The 15640-nt window shown below is 35.8% G+C and overlaps 1 protein-coding gene across 5 annotated transcripts in view; it reads left to right on the forward strand.

Moving 5' to 3' along the window:
* Positions 1–15640, forward strand: part of LOC306876502 (formin-like protein 2) — a 79728-nt gene that overhangs the window by 35936 nt on the left and 28152 nt on the right. For all 5 annotated transcript variants that reach the window (XR_013784830.1, XR_013784831.1, XR_013784832.1 and 2 more), the window contains exons 3-6: positions 2749–2829; positions 8637–8713; positions 10196–10279; positions 10906–11061. Coding sequence is in view for 2 of the 5 variants with exons in the window: in XM_079427726.1 (XP_079283852.1) it covers positions 2749–2829; positions 8637–8713; positions 10196–10279; positions 10906–11061 (398 nt within the window). In the remaining 3 variants the exon portion in view is untranslated. The remainder of the gene's footprint in view (positions 1–2748; positions 2830–8636; positions 8714–10195; positions 10280–10905; positions 11062–15640) is intronic.

Here is a 15640-nt window from a genome sequence, read left to right on the forward strand (position 1 = left end):
GAAAGGTTGCAGGTTTGGAACCTTTGGAACCATGGGTTGATCCATGGACTAGATACATAACTTCAAGATACTACAGGGGCATCGTCACCTGTAGTTTACCCCAAAATAATTTTTTTTGTCATAATTTACTCACCTACATATCATTCCAAGTGTTATTTTGGACCCCTCTGACTTTCATTGGATTGACAAAACATCCTTCAAAATGTTGTCTTTTGTGTTCTGCAGAAGAAATAAAGTCTTACCGGTTTGGAACAACATAAGGCTGAGTAAATGATCATTCATGGCTAAACTTTAACATGGTGCCACATGTTGTGCCCCATGGAAATAAATTCCACTGATCCCAGTCATGTATTTTAGATTTCACCACGCATTTCAGTGAGACAAGTGTAAGCAATCTGTACTACATTGAGTCATTATTTGTTCATCAGGTGACCTTGTGTCCCTGCAGACATAACATATTGTCTCAATCTTGTTCTCATGAAGACAACACAACTCATCTGTTTTGTGTTTTCTATTCATTTTCCACTGTTTGTCCCATCCAACCAGTGATATTGACAGAAATGGTGAACTATACAGGCCATCATGTGACGTCCCCTGATAAATATTTTGTATGTTGGGATCACATGACCTGCCACTACTACTACTAAAAACAATAACAATAATAATAGTTTTGCTTTATATAGCACTATTTAACTTCTATTTTTTCTAGTGTAGAAAATGCTTGCAGTTTTTATACTAAAGTTAAAAATGCTATACTGTCTCATACTCTACCCTTTCTATTCCTTACAATGCACTCCAGACCATAAGAAGAGTCTTGCTCTTGTGTTACCTTCACAAACACACACACACACACACACACACACACACACACACACGTTTGTTTCTGTGAATTGTGGGGACTTTCCATAGACTTATATTACTTTTATACTGACCAAACAATATTTTCTATTCCCTAAGCCTACCCTTACAGAAAACCAGTTTGCATTGTTACACTTTCAGATAAACATCATTTACTATTTTTAATTTTTTTTTTCCCCTCGTGGGGACTGCAGGTCGTGCGGTCAGTGGTATCAGGGTATCAGTGGCTGATGTGTTGTGTGTGTGCAGGGGCCTTGTGTTGTTTTGAAGGAACTAGGTCTCTTCCTCTTTCCTGTTATGTGCTGCTGTCGATTGGATGTTGCCAAGGGAAACATCCAAATGTGTGACAGAATGGAATACATATTTGATATCGAGTATACTAAAAAAATTTGTATGCATAGTTACTATTCATAAACTATTAATAATAATCCTAATAATGAAAAATTATCATTAATAATATTTACTATTACTTAAATTCTCTAGCATTTCCTATGTTAGGCTTGGAGTGTTGATTGCTAATGAGCGGATGATCTGAATCAGGTGTGTTTGATTAAGGAAACATGCTAATGGGCATTGTTGTTGGGGCTCCAGGAACAAGACTGAAAACCACTGACCTAAAACACAACTGACAAAATCATGGATGCATGGATTTATCCCTGAACTGCGCAACACTCAGTATGAATATACTGGATCTCAATTACATTTGGCTTTTTTACTGTGTAGAAAATGTAAAATACTGTTAATGAGTGTTGTTAATGGCCAAAAAAAAAATATATATATATATATTTGGATCATGGTGTTTACAAGACGCATTTAGGATATATTTGAAATGCATGTATATTTGTTTGACTGAATGCCAGTATCTGTGTCCTCACACAGTTGGCCAGTTGATAGTTTAGTCTGAATGCTGACTAATCTCTTTTAGGAGAATTTAGAGCAGTGTGCTTGTATTTATGTAAACCCTAACCCTAATCTCATACGGTATGTAATCTGTCAACCCAGTTACACTCTGAAAACAAATGTTTTGGCTTAAAAATAAATCAATAATGCAGTTTGTATCAATCTTTTATTGCAACTTCTAATGAAATTATATTCAACCAATGAACTACACTGAGATGGATGACCTTTTAGTGTCAACACAATTTAGTATAAACTTGATTGCTCATAAAAATAGTATAGTCATCATAATTCACTCTTTGATGGAGTTTTGGATCTGGAACCAATTAGTCGATTAGTCAGATAAGATTAACAAATGACATAGCATATGTAAAAGGTAGCATGAACATGTAATTTTAAAGAACATGTAAGATATTACTTGTCACTGCTGTCACTGCTTAATTAATTTTTATTAAACGGTGAAGAGACAGTCACACAGAGACTGATATTGTTCAAGGAATCAGTGTGATTTGTTAAACTGTAATTGTATTTGGAGTGTTTCTTAGTTGTATTCAGAATTTGTTATTCAGAACTCAAATAACACTGGAGTACTTTGTTCATTGCAAAATTAGCAATTAAATATATGAAGTGAATATTGCAGAGACTCACATGGTACTCAACACTCCAATGAAGATTATAATATGATAAACATCACTCCAATGAGAGTAAAAACATATTTTAATCATGTCACAATGCATGCTGGGAGCTCACAAACTCTTAATAAACATCAACATTATCAACATAAAATTGTTCAGCAAACTTTCTTAATCTCGTTGGGACAACATTATGGGAATATTGAATGTAATTCACATTTATTGGTATCTGTGATTCAAAAGGCCCCACAAAATGGATCATTCCACTCCACATCCCTCACAAATAATGCAAATATTTACTGATATGTATACTCTAAAATCAGTAAAATGATGAACACATCTCCATATCTCTCTTTTCCAGGAACGATTCCAGGTGAAGAATCCTCCTCACACATACATCCACAAGCTGCAGAGTTATCTTGACCCAGCCGTGACCAGGAAGGTGAGTTCTGGCCTCATTCCCTCAAATCCAGTGTGGAGCAGCCTGTGTGTGTGCGTGTTAAGGCTGGGATGGGTGACCTCAGATTATAAATAGCTCCTGATAACTCATTTATCTTGACTACACTGTGACAGCTTGCATTCTACTTCCTGCTGGGGAAACCTTACTTCCTGCTTGGACACACTTGATTCCTGTGATAGAGATGTTAAATCCTTCTTCACAACTGAATTTGAAAATAGTGAAAGTGTCTAGCCTTAAAGTGGTCAGATACTAGAAGAATTTATTTCCAATCTAAAGAACTCAAAACTTCCTCCAAAATGACTGTTTATTGAAACCGAGCCGTTCTGAACCTTAACAACATTCTGATGTCAAAAGTGGTTTCAAGAACACATGACAGATTCATTATACACCTTCATTATACACGTCTACGTCACATGGCTTGAAGATTTGCAAAACACCGCCCAAATGTACACGCAATGAAAGAGGGCAGAACTATTATTCTCATTGTAATATTGTTGCTGCCACCGGTGCCATGTCCTGGAGACTGCATTTTGTTGTGAGGGCGAAAGTACTTTGTTTGGGCTTCCAAAAGAGGACACAACTAGAAATCAGTGGTTAAGCTGTATTTACAACACTGTTCCAGAACAGTTAAAAAGATAGTATAAGTCATTATAATCAGTAATTATGTCCCCACTGGATGTAACAAATGCTTCGTTTATAATGGGTTTTATTGTTTTTGTGTCATCGCCCCAGGACACGGCATCACAATACAGTAAGGGGGTGTAACATTTCCGTCTCACGCTTGAGGTATTTGGCCAACTGGATAGCTGCACACCTCGCTTCTCAGAACGATGAGCTTTGTAAAAATCAACGTGTTTCAGAAAGACGGAGCATAGAGGAGCAATAATGTACAGTATGTGGAAAATAATGTGTTTTTGAACCTTAAACTGCATAAATACATTGCATTACACCAAATACATAAAATAATGTTCTTATTAGCAACGTCATATGACCCTTTTACCACCAGTTTACGTTAAGCGTTTTCCCATAGAAAATCACTGGAAAGAAAATGCTTTAAATGTAATTTAATTCAATTTACTATCTTGTATAGGTTCATCTGCATGGCTGTATATAGTATGCATCATCAATAAGGTTTAATTAGATGTTTTAATACCACTGTCTTAATGCATTATAGCATGTAAAGCATTTTTATTTAAAACGTTTTAGAATGTCCCAATGTTTTTAGTGATTAAATATAAATGATTTAATATTAAAATACTGGTAAGTGTTGTACGTATATTTTGTGCCCAAAGCTTTTTTTTAATATAAATATTCATGGCTTGAACCAATGGAAAATTGACAGGCTTGTGCTGCAGTTCTGTAGATGTTTTTCCCTCCAGGTCTGCGCACCAATCACATGATTGAAAACTATGAATTACTCCTAAACATCAGCCCAACTAAAGATTAGAGTAAAATGTGGTAGAGTCCACTAAACCTAGACTCACGTAGCCAAACTTCTAACTTACACAATAAAGATTGCAGTTTATTCAGGCCAAGAACTGCCCACTTGGTCAAGAAGAGATTGTCCTACCAACAAGTAAAGTCACCAACCACAGTTTGTTTGTGTTTGCAGACGAACATGAATCATTTTAATTTATTCAAGTAATGGTACAAAGTGTTTCAAATAAAGATTTGATCTTGAGTCTCAATTTAAAAAAAATGCATTGCTAATGACATTTTAGTATTGTTTGCTTGTATCCAATTTACATGCAATATTTTAGAGAGTCAGTGAACAGACTCTAGGCAGTCTGTGGCCTTGCCACCAGAGGTTGAGACCAGTCGTATTTCGCTCTTTTCTTGGCTGTGTGTAGCACCTTCAACTCTGCAGATCCTTCTGAACACTATAATATAAGAAATGAGTGGATATACATTTGCAACAAAATCTTTCTGATCTTTGAAAAGCTTTTGAGCAGATTGTTTGAGATTCTTTGCACAAAATGGTATTATTACACAAGAGGACAAAACTCTAAAAGCATACCTATGCATACAAATCCCTGCAGTTTCCAGGTGAAATGAACACTAGAGGCAGTACATCTCCGATAACTTTAATTCTGAGATTCGATTAAGAAAGCCTAATTTTCGCACAATTCATTGCATAATATTATGTTATCGCCTCAAAACAATATTAAAATACTGCAAGATTTGAAAACTGATACTTTTAAACGTTAGTGTCACATATACATTACACTATCGGGTATTTTTAGGGTTGGGTTTGGTGTAGGGTATGTTTCCAACATGATAAAGCATTAACCTTTTAGTGATAATTGCCAGAGGCAACGTAATAAAAATGCAGCAATACATACCTGTACCAATGTAATAAAAACATGGCAAACGTCACGTATTGAATGTGCATTTTAGCACCACTCACTGGACCCCAGGTTGTTAAAACTGCATTGGACTCAAGCAAAAGGGTGTTTCCATGTGGAAAAAAAAAAAAAAAAAACACTTTAAGAATTGATATTTGGCTCAAAACTTTGATTTAAGTGGGACCTCGGTGACATTATGATAATAAATTACAATGTCACCCCTGGAGATAAGTCATAAACCTTTGACCAAAAAGACAAAAAGAAGCTATGAGACAGGATGAGAGGAAAAGTAAGGAGAGGAGTGACAAGGACTTGGAAGAGAGGATGAGAGACCGAAAATGAATTTACATTTAGTTAGTTATTTAGCAGACGCTTTTATCCAAAGTGAATGAATTGAAGACAGATGTGATTAAATATTAAAGGTCAGATATTATTGTGTTTATGTGGTGTTGAATCTGAAGGTGTTCTTGAGCTGATCTTCATGGCTGTTACACGTCAACGGCTGACATCATGTCCCTAAGCTGACAGAAACACAGAACAAGAAAGAAATAAAACAGAGACCATGGGATGAAGGATTATTAGGAGATGTGGTGAAAGAGAAAAGGAGGACTACAGACTTGAGACACGCATAAAAAAACTGAGGGAAACAGAAAGTCCCAGAGAAAGTAGAGGATGAATATAATGGAAGGGGGAAACAGATAGAGAGGGAGAGAAAGTTATGGCTGTACGTTCTGGCAACGGCTCTTTTCTGCAGACGTGAACAATTGTTACTTTGTATGCGCCGAGAGCTTTACATACGATGCATTCCACACGCAGCTCTCCGCCAATGGGATCGCAGCAGGAAGAGGGTCATTCCAGAGGGTCCTGAGGAATGTCTCTACCATTGATTCCATTCCAGGATGACCTCTCTGGAGAACTGCTTTCTTTTTCCCATTCTCTTTCCCTCTCTCTCTCCGCAGCTGGGAATGCTTAAAGTCGAGGTGGGAGTGTGAGCTCTGCACACACACTGAAAACACACACTGCACTCCACATATGCCAAACACACCCACGCTGGGAACAACAGAGCACACACTCTCCTCCGTTACTCTATTCTCACCATTTCAGTTGGTCTTATGCGTCTGTCTCTTTCGCTTTGTCCATTTCTGTACCAATTAGCATAATATGCATCCTAAATATTATTTAGAATTATAATTAATGTGTAATATATTGTAGTATAGTAAAATTGCAAGTTAAAAGTGCTACAATTTTTCAAGTGGACTTTTGAATTGTGATGTTTGTGGAGTCAATTTGAAATGGCATTTACTACACATTTTATTTCATTAATCTGACGTATTCTCAAATGAAACTGGGTATTCAGTGAGGGAAAGATGTGGACCAGGATTTTATTTTATCCAGGTGAAAATGTGTCTCTTCTTCAGTTTGTTGGAGAGGAGAGGTTAAAATATGGTGACCACACGTCCTCTTTTTCCTGGCCGGGATTTCTAAGTTGTCTGGGTTTTGGCTTTGTTTTTCTACAGATGTGCTCTCTACAGTCCTCATGCATTAAATAATTTGTCATTTTTAAAGTAATTTAGATTGCTTGGACCATTCTTTGTAGATCCCAACTTCTCGCAAGCCATGATTGGTCAGTAATGTACAATGCTTGCTCGCTATTGGTTACATGTATTTACTATTATAATAAGAGTAAATTATGCATAATTACATGCAAGTAACCCTAAACCACACCCTAATCCTAACTATATAGTAAGTACATGTAATATTAGTCATGTATAATTATACTGTAACAAGGGCACCTTAAAATAAAGTGTAACCACCTTTTTATTTTAATGGAATAAAGCCAGGAGAATGTATTGAGAAAGTACATTTTTTGTGGATTTCGCTAAATGCTAGTTTGTAAACATAAACGCTATGTAACAAATGTATGGGTGTGTGTTATCAAGGCATGATTTTATAGCATGGTTATGTCCCAATATTTGTGTAGGCTATTATTTTGTTACGTACTTAAAAGTAGATACTTTCCTATCACCATCTAAATCCATTCTTGAAGCATATAGTATAAGAATGTGAATTCTATCTGGTTCTGTCTGCATCCCTCGCTCTTTTTCACTGTCATTCCCTCTCTAACACCCTTTGATGCAATAATTTCAGTGTCTGACATCAGTGAATCAGATTGATTATTAATGCCTGGCCTGCCACTCATCGTCATGGCTGCCATCTAATTAGTGTTGCAGAACTGCAGCAGCAGTTTCTAGTTAAGATTTGGCAGCGTATCTCATTCAGCTGATGAAAGCAGTGTGTCTCTCTCATTGGATGGCGGTTTCACATGCATTTCACCTGACACGTGATTGGGTCGGCCACAAAGCCACTGTAACCATGGCTACAGAGAACAAAACTGGGCCCACAGTTTGGACTCAACACTATTATGAGACTGACTGGAGAGAACAGCCGAACACACCCATTACTTTTTTTCAGTGCTTTAGTTTTTTATGATGCCAGAGTTTTTAGAGAATGCGTCTGGGTCATTGTTAAATTCACCTAATTATGTTTCATTTAAGAATCACTTTGTCTCTGATTTTTAAATAATAGGTAAAAATGAATGGTTAAAACGTAGATCAATAAATATAGATGTAAATGAAGCAATAGTTAAACATAGAGTATGTTTGAGTTCATGCTGAGGTCTTTTGATTGCAGACTTTGGCATCTTTGGAAAATCTGAGCACAGTTTGAGACATTGTTGAGATCTCTCCATAAAACTATATTATTTGTGATGGATTTATTTAGCATTTTTATATTTGTCTTGTTTAAACATGTTTCAGTTTGTCTAAAAACATTTTGTTTAAATTATATTTTTTACTTGATGTGCAGAACACATACAGGATAGATTTACAGACGAATTCAATAATATAGATAATTTAACTTTTTATGGTAAAATTAAGTTGTAAAAAGTAATAATAATAATAATAATAATAATAATATGTTTATTAAGTATGTGGCATTTATAATAAATAATCTTTTTACTTTGAATGAAAGTTTGAATCTTTAGGAAAATAAACATTTTTAAATAATATAAAATTAAAATGTAAGGTTTGAACCAAACCATGAATATAATTTGAGAAAAAAAAAATGAATTTGAGTGTGTGTACATCTATTGTGTATGTATGTGTGACAAAAGTGTGTCTTTTGCCTCTATACACTGGAAAAAAATGTTTATCTCTCTCTATCTCTCTCTCTCTCTCTCTCTATATATATATATATATATATTATTTTTATTTTTTTCAGTGAAGAGGACACACTTTTGTCTTTTTCCCCATTTGCTATTTATTTAATGCTGTTGTTGTCTGTGAGAAACAATTGCAATACTAAAATAAGCTTCTTCCTCATTGTTATTAACCCTAGTAGATGAAGGCTGTAGTAAAGGCTTTTTCTTCTTTCTGTCCTATGTAGAAGTTCAGGAGAAGAGTGCAGGAGTCGACGCAGGTCCTGCGGGAGCTGGAAATCTCACTACGGACCAATCACATCGGGTGAGTTCATCTGTGTGTGTGCGTGTTCATTAAATACTCACACTGGAGCTGTGATCACTGCTCTGAGTAACACAGACACACTCCAAAAGCCCTCATGTAAGATGCATTGAAGCTGAAATAATGCTCTTTTGTGTGAGGCGGTGCATGTAACAACCAAATGCTCCTGACTGGACTTGTCATAATTCTGCACAGTGGAATTCTGCTAGAATGCCAACCGACCAGGTTTTTGTTTTGGGAATCCCTGCACAACCTAATCAGAGCATTTTGTGAGAGCTGAAAATCACATACCCAGTTGCATGCTGGGAACTAGGATTGACCGGATGTGGAAAGGCTAACGGAACTCTGCGAGGTCAGGAAAATGTCACAACAGGAAAACGGGAAGATGTGATATTCCAGTACCAACCAACACACACTCTTTCCTTGTCATCCCATAAATGAGTGTTATTATAGTTTCATTATTTCAAGGGCGGTTCAGACCAGACAAACATATTCCCAGAAACCCCCGAGCTGCTAGACAACCCGTACAGAGATTTAGCTGCCGTATGGTACTAAACTAGATTATAAATGATCTAGTTAATCTAGATGAGATAAAGCAGTGTTATCTGCTCACAGAGGGTTTGACAAACACAAAACAACAGAACGGTAACGCAAACTCTGTCCCTAGAGTCGCATATGTGTTCCTTCTTTCCCCAAACAATGTTTCTCCCATTTGTACATTATGCTAAAGTCATATTTTAAGGGATAGAGTACAGGGATACTGATCATTATTGCAAAATAAACCCTTTGAAAATAATATTTGACTTTAAAGAAGTATTCCAAGGACTTAACAATTTGCTTATATGAGACTAGTTCTATATTCCATAGTTCCCTCATAATGTTCAGATAAATACATTTAGTCACATATGAGTTAAATTGCTCGTTAGAAAATCAAAAGAAATAGAGACATAACTCATTTTTCTTTCACAACTGTGAGGTTTTCAGGTGTTGGCCTACTTTTCACTGCTAAGAAAAGGTGAAAACTGGCTTTTGATCATTTCTGGGATCCTCACGGTCTTTGTCAATGTGAGTGTGTGTGTGTGTGCGGTATTCTGGGATGTCTCTGCGGTGTCTTTGAAGTATCTCTCGTTGCTTGTGCTCTGAGGAAGAAATCCAGCTACATGAAACCTTTGCTTTCAATCTCCAATCTGCGTTGAAGCTGTTTTTTAAGCTACTGAGACGCCGTTCCATGATGCATATTTCATGACGTCTGTCTCCGTATGGAAGTGCGATTTCTGAACGCTGGGACACCCTGTGAGCTCTGTGGAGTCTCCTTGATTATCTAGTCTAACTACTGCATGTTTACTAGTGGTATAATTAGTGATATAACTCTATAATGTAGTAATGATAAAACATCAAAGTAATACAGTAATGCGTACAAACTTTTGATGATCTTTTTTTTTTTTTTTTGTAATTCTCTCTCTCTCTCTCTCTCTCTCTGTTTAGGTGGGTGCGGGAGTTTCTGAATGAGGAGAACAAGGGTTTGGATGTGTTGGTGGAGTATCTTTCGTTTGCACAGTATGCTGTCACGTAAGTCACCCGTGATTGTACTAAACATGAACACAATGAACACAATGGCTCCTTTCACCCAGACCGCTGCTGTATCTTTGCGTGGCTCTGACTACATGCCTTACTGCTGCTCTGAGAGGACTCGCAAGTGTGTGTCTGTGTGTGTTAGAGAGTGTGCACAGCCTGTTCACTGAGATCAGATCAAGTCACAAGATCTCATTTACAACCAATAGCATTTTACAACCTGATAAGTAACTTGTTTTAGTGTGTTTTGGGGGGAAGACCCCATTGCCGCAACACAACATAGTATACACACTATAAGATTTGTTAGTGTTATTGAAAAACGTGCCTTGAAGTTTTTGTTTACAATTTAAAAGGACTCTTTTCTTTTTTAATCGTTTTTAGCTTATTGCTTATTTTTAGTATTATTGTTTTATCATGATTTTTAAAGTATTATTTTATTTTATGAAAGTATTAATACATGTTTCTTAAGTGAATTAGCGTTAGGATTATGATTTTTGCAGTGCATGTAAGTAAATGTCCCATGACCCCAGATGGGAGGATGTACAAAAAGAAAAAAAAAAAACAACAGCAAAACAAAACAATATAATATTCTTCCTGAGCCCCTGCTGTTGTGCGTTTAACAGGTATGACGGTGACAGTTCTGAGAACAGTACAGAAAACTCGGTGGATAAATCTAAACCTTGGAATCGATCGATTGAGGATCTCCATGGAGGAAACAACCTCTCGTCAGCTGTCACAGGCAACAGCATCTCCAGAGCCAGCAGACATTCAACGATAAGGTGTGAACACACAAACAGATTTTTTTTATTACAGCAGAATCGTAGCAAACAAGATGCTGATAGTATCTAACAGTTCTAATCTGAACGCGATATTGTTTGTCCGACTGCAGAGAGTGTGTATGGACTCCATGTGATTTCTGAAAGGCTCTTTTGTATAGTCATGAGCCCTGTAAGACTTTAAATGGTTTAGGAAACAGTGCACCAACACAGTGGACATGTGTCTGTCTGGCCGCTGACTCACAAAACTGGCTTAGACGGTTTTATTCTGATGAAGAATGGACAACTGACACATCACCACCATATGAGTATTAATGCAGGAAGTTCCCTGTCTGTTATTGAGCAGCCTGATGACAGGACAGAAGTATTTACATGGAGCCTGAGGGGATCTGTTTGAATGACTTCAATATGTTAAGCCCCCGTCACTTGAATTGGATTAAGGTCTAACCCTTATGCAGTAGTTAGAGAATTCCAGATTCTAATTTTGGAATTCTGCTCAGTTGTTTTTTCTGGGCTCATATATAAAGCTCATATCTATTCAGTGGAGTTCTGCTAATATGAGACATGCATCTTCAACAGTGTGTAAGACAAAACAAAGCCCCTGCAAGTGTGAACTGACTCCAAAGTCTCAACCTGAATAAGCAAGTTTTATAAAGAAATTATAAAGAAACTCAATATTTTTTTGTTTTTATTTTACTGGCCAAAAAGTTCAATGGTCTTAGAAGTAATACTGAAAATAGTATTCATAATGAAGGTCACCCATTCTACATTTGTGACCATGGACCACAAAACCAGTCATGAGTGACATTTTTCTGAAATTCAGATTTATACATCAAACGTATCTGAAAGCTGAATAAATAAGCTTTCCATTGATGTGTGGGTTGATAGAATAGGACAATATTTGGCCGAGATACAACTATTTGAAAATCTGGAATCTGAGGGTGCAAAAAAATCTAAATACTGAGAAAATCTCCTTTAAAGTTGTCCAAATTAAGTTCTTAGCAATGCATATTACTAATCAAAAATTAAGTTTTAATATATTTACGGTAGGAAATTTACATTTATGTGTAGGTGACACTCTCTCAAGGCTTGTTCACAAAGTAGTTTTAATAATCATTTTTTGTGGTTTTAGTTTTTGTTAACTTTAATAACCCTGATTTCAGTAGCTACATAGAGGAATTATATTGTTGGAATCATTTAAAACTTTTTTAAAGCATTTTTCAGCTGATAAAAACAGGCAGCCAATCAGAATCAGACTTTAAAAAATAGCAGAAGATGTAACTGCAGAGCAGGCTTATATCAAACAGAGCTTGGTGTGGATTCCAGTGTAGCTTTCATTTTATAGTTATTGATCTAATTATCTTTCTTGATGTGAACGGGCATTCATGATAACTAAAACATTCTATTGATATGTGCTAATAATTTTCTTTGGGTGTACAACTTTATTAATTCTGTGTACCTTTAAATGAATAAAACACATTTTGGTCTGATTGTTTTGCTCGAATTCTGTCACAGGTTCTGTTAACTTCATCTGTGTAATTAATGCAGTTGTCACTCTGTCTGCAGTTTCCTGTTGTGTGTTCCCATCTGCAGCACAAGGCATGTTATTTCCGTCCTTTAGATAGAGTCTCCTTTCCTCTCCTCTCCCCTCCATGTCTGAACTATGGAGGCTAGATTAGCAGTGAGTTCAGTAGCTAGCTGTGTACATGCTGCCTCAGATGTGATTTGCCATCATGTAGTCTGTCAGGCATAATCACTCAGTTTACATGTTATTTTAAGCTGTTTATTCAGATCATGCTGCTGTGAAGTGGATTTATGAATTCACTTCATAATTTCACACCATAAACTTTACATGTGGTAAAGATTGCATAGATCAAAGGTTCTGCCCCCACATACAGTAGTTTTGTTTCCATGCTTTCCCTCAGTTCTTAGTAATTTGTAGGCTTAAATTATGTGCTGTATTCAATTTAAAAAACAACAACAATTCTCATATTTCCCAATGCCCTCCTGAAGAACACAGACTCATCCACATTGCCCAAAGTGCTCAGAGAAACGAGGGTACGTCTGCTGCATTTAGTGTTTAAGAATAGTTCAAAGTTTTGAAGATTTTTATAGAATTCTGTAGACATAAAATAAAATAGTATAGTGTTAGAGTATTGAATTGTTGAGTTAACTACTGATAACTACTGTTTATAATATAACCTCATGGTAACACCTATATGAAGCATGTATTTAGAATACATTACAAGGGCTTTCAAAAGGCATTACAATGCGTTATCTTTACATTGTTTATTTAAGATCTGCACAGTATCTTCCTACATCTTAGGATTTGTTAGGAGTGGTTGTTCATATTTGAGTGTTTCCAGTGAGGCTAATGTTAATTTCAGTATGAGCTAGTTTAAGCCCACTAGTAGCCCGTTAACATTTCAAACAATGCATTATTTGTTCATATTAAAATAAAACATGCTCAAGCAAATGTCATATATAACACATTCATGATAACATATGGCTGTTAAAAAAATACTTAAAACAGACAAAGACTTGTAAATATAATGACCACATTTTAAAGCCTTTTGTACTGTACAGTATGTTTACAAGAAGGCTTTGACCACTTGTAAGATGTAGTAGGATATTGTTTAGATCTTAAACGGTTCTCAAGACTTATAATGCATTATTAACTATGGGAATAATCCATTATAATTAAGATGGATTTACTGTATACATGGATATGCATGGTGTTAATCGTGTTATAAACCATTATACTGTTAAAATTATAACCGAAAGGTAGGTAAGTATTATAATGTTTGTTACAATTATTCATAAGATATGTATATAGCAATATTCATCCAAAATAAGGGTAATGCATTATAGGTATAGTGTTACCCATGTTACAAAGTCAATTTGACAATTGATAAAGTCAGTTACCACGGAAAATGTAGGCTCAGGTAGGGGTGGGAGATAGGGCTCGTCTCTATCACAGTTACATGCTCATTTGACGTTTCTGTGCTAAATGCATGAAAACTTAACATTTCCAAGCATTTTTAAGCATTGCGGTTTAAAAATAAGTGATTTCAAGCCATTGAAATGCAATAGGCAGCAAAAGAGAATTCATTTCGCTATTTCGTGCTGTTAAAGAGCCATAGAGCGCGGGAGTATTGAACTGAGCATTGAGTTATTTTTGCTGCTTTATAGGCCTCGTACAGTTAAATACACACCCTTGTATGTGTCAAAATATGCCTGCCTTTGCAAGTACTCTTAAACACAGTAATTTAGGTCTTAAATGAAAGCAAACAGCTGAGGAAGAAAACACATCTGGGTCACACTTTATTTTAAGGTCCAATTCTTGCTATTAACAAACCATTAACTATGACTTTTGCTTCAATAAACTCCTAATTTGATGTTTTAATAGTTAGAATGGGAGTTGTTAAGCTCAGGTATTGGGTAGGAATATGCATGTAGAATATTGTTATGCAGAATATATGTTTTATAAGTACTATTAAACAGTCAATATGTTAATAATAGACATGCCAATAAGCAACTAGTTAATAATGAGAATTGGTCCCTATACTAAAGTGTTGCCCACATGTTTACTGGATCCAGGCAGTTCTTAAAGTGACAGCAGTCTATAATTCCTGCTTTATGCCATTGATGTTAGCCAAACAAGAAAAGAGAAAAACATTCTTAGTGCTCTAGAGCAGGGGTCACCAACGTGGTGCCCGCGAGCACCTGGTAGCCCGCATGGAGTCTCTGAGTCGCCCACCAGCCTGAATTAGCTAATTAATATCATGATAAATATTTTATGACATGGAAAAAAATTATTGTGATAGCCTATTTTTATAAATTTCTGGAAATATTTTCCTGGATTGATAAAAACATTGAAAATGCTTGTGAGAAAACAGTAATGTCATGCATGTATGTATATGTGACAATGATAAATAAAATGATATTTATTTATTTATTTGGAGTATATTAAACAAGTAGCCCTTGAGACCCTTTTATCCTTTCAGGGAGCCCTCACTCACAAAAAGGTTGGTGACCCCTGCTCTAGAGTAAATCACTTTTTTAACTTTAATAAGAAGAAATATATATTCAATTTTTATAGAGTGGAATATGCAGGGTTTTATACATTTGAATACTTTATACAATATATGTAGCATTTCTTATTTATTTGTTCTATTTTTGTTCTATTGCTTGTAATTCGTTTCGTATGCTTACTGTATAGCTTACTGTTTGCTTGTCTTCAGTGAGCCTGCGTTTTTTATTACATTTGTTTTAGGCAAATATAATTTTTTTGTGATATTATTGACAAAAATAACTATATTGTGATATATATCGTTTCCGTAAAATAAAATTACTTAAATCATGATACAGTATAAGGTTTTGATCATATCGCCCACCCCTAGGCTCAGTCCTCAATTTATAATAATAAAGGAGCACTCATTTGTTGTGATGCACTTCCAGAGGAAGTCTTTGTGGCAAAGTCCTGCAACAGGATATGCTTTAAATACACACTCATTGGAAGTATAGCCACAAGATTACTCAGTACACAGCATGTGACGAGTGTGATAAAATCACTCACTAA

The sequence above is a fragment of the Barbus barbus genome, assembly GCF_936440315.1.
Source record: "Barbus barbus genome assembly, chromosome: 10".
NCBI lineage: Eukaryota > Metazoa > Chordata > Actinopteri > Cypriniformes > Cyprinidae > Barbus > Barbus barbus.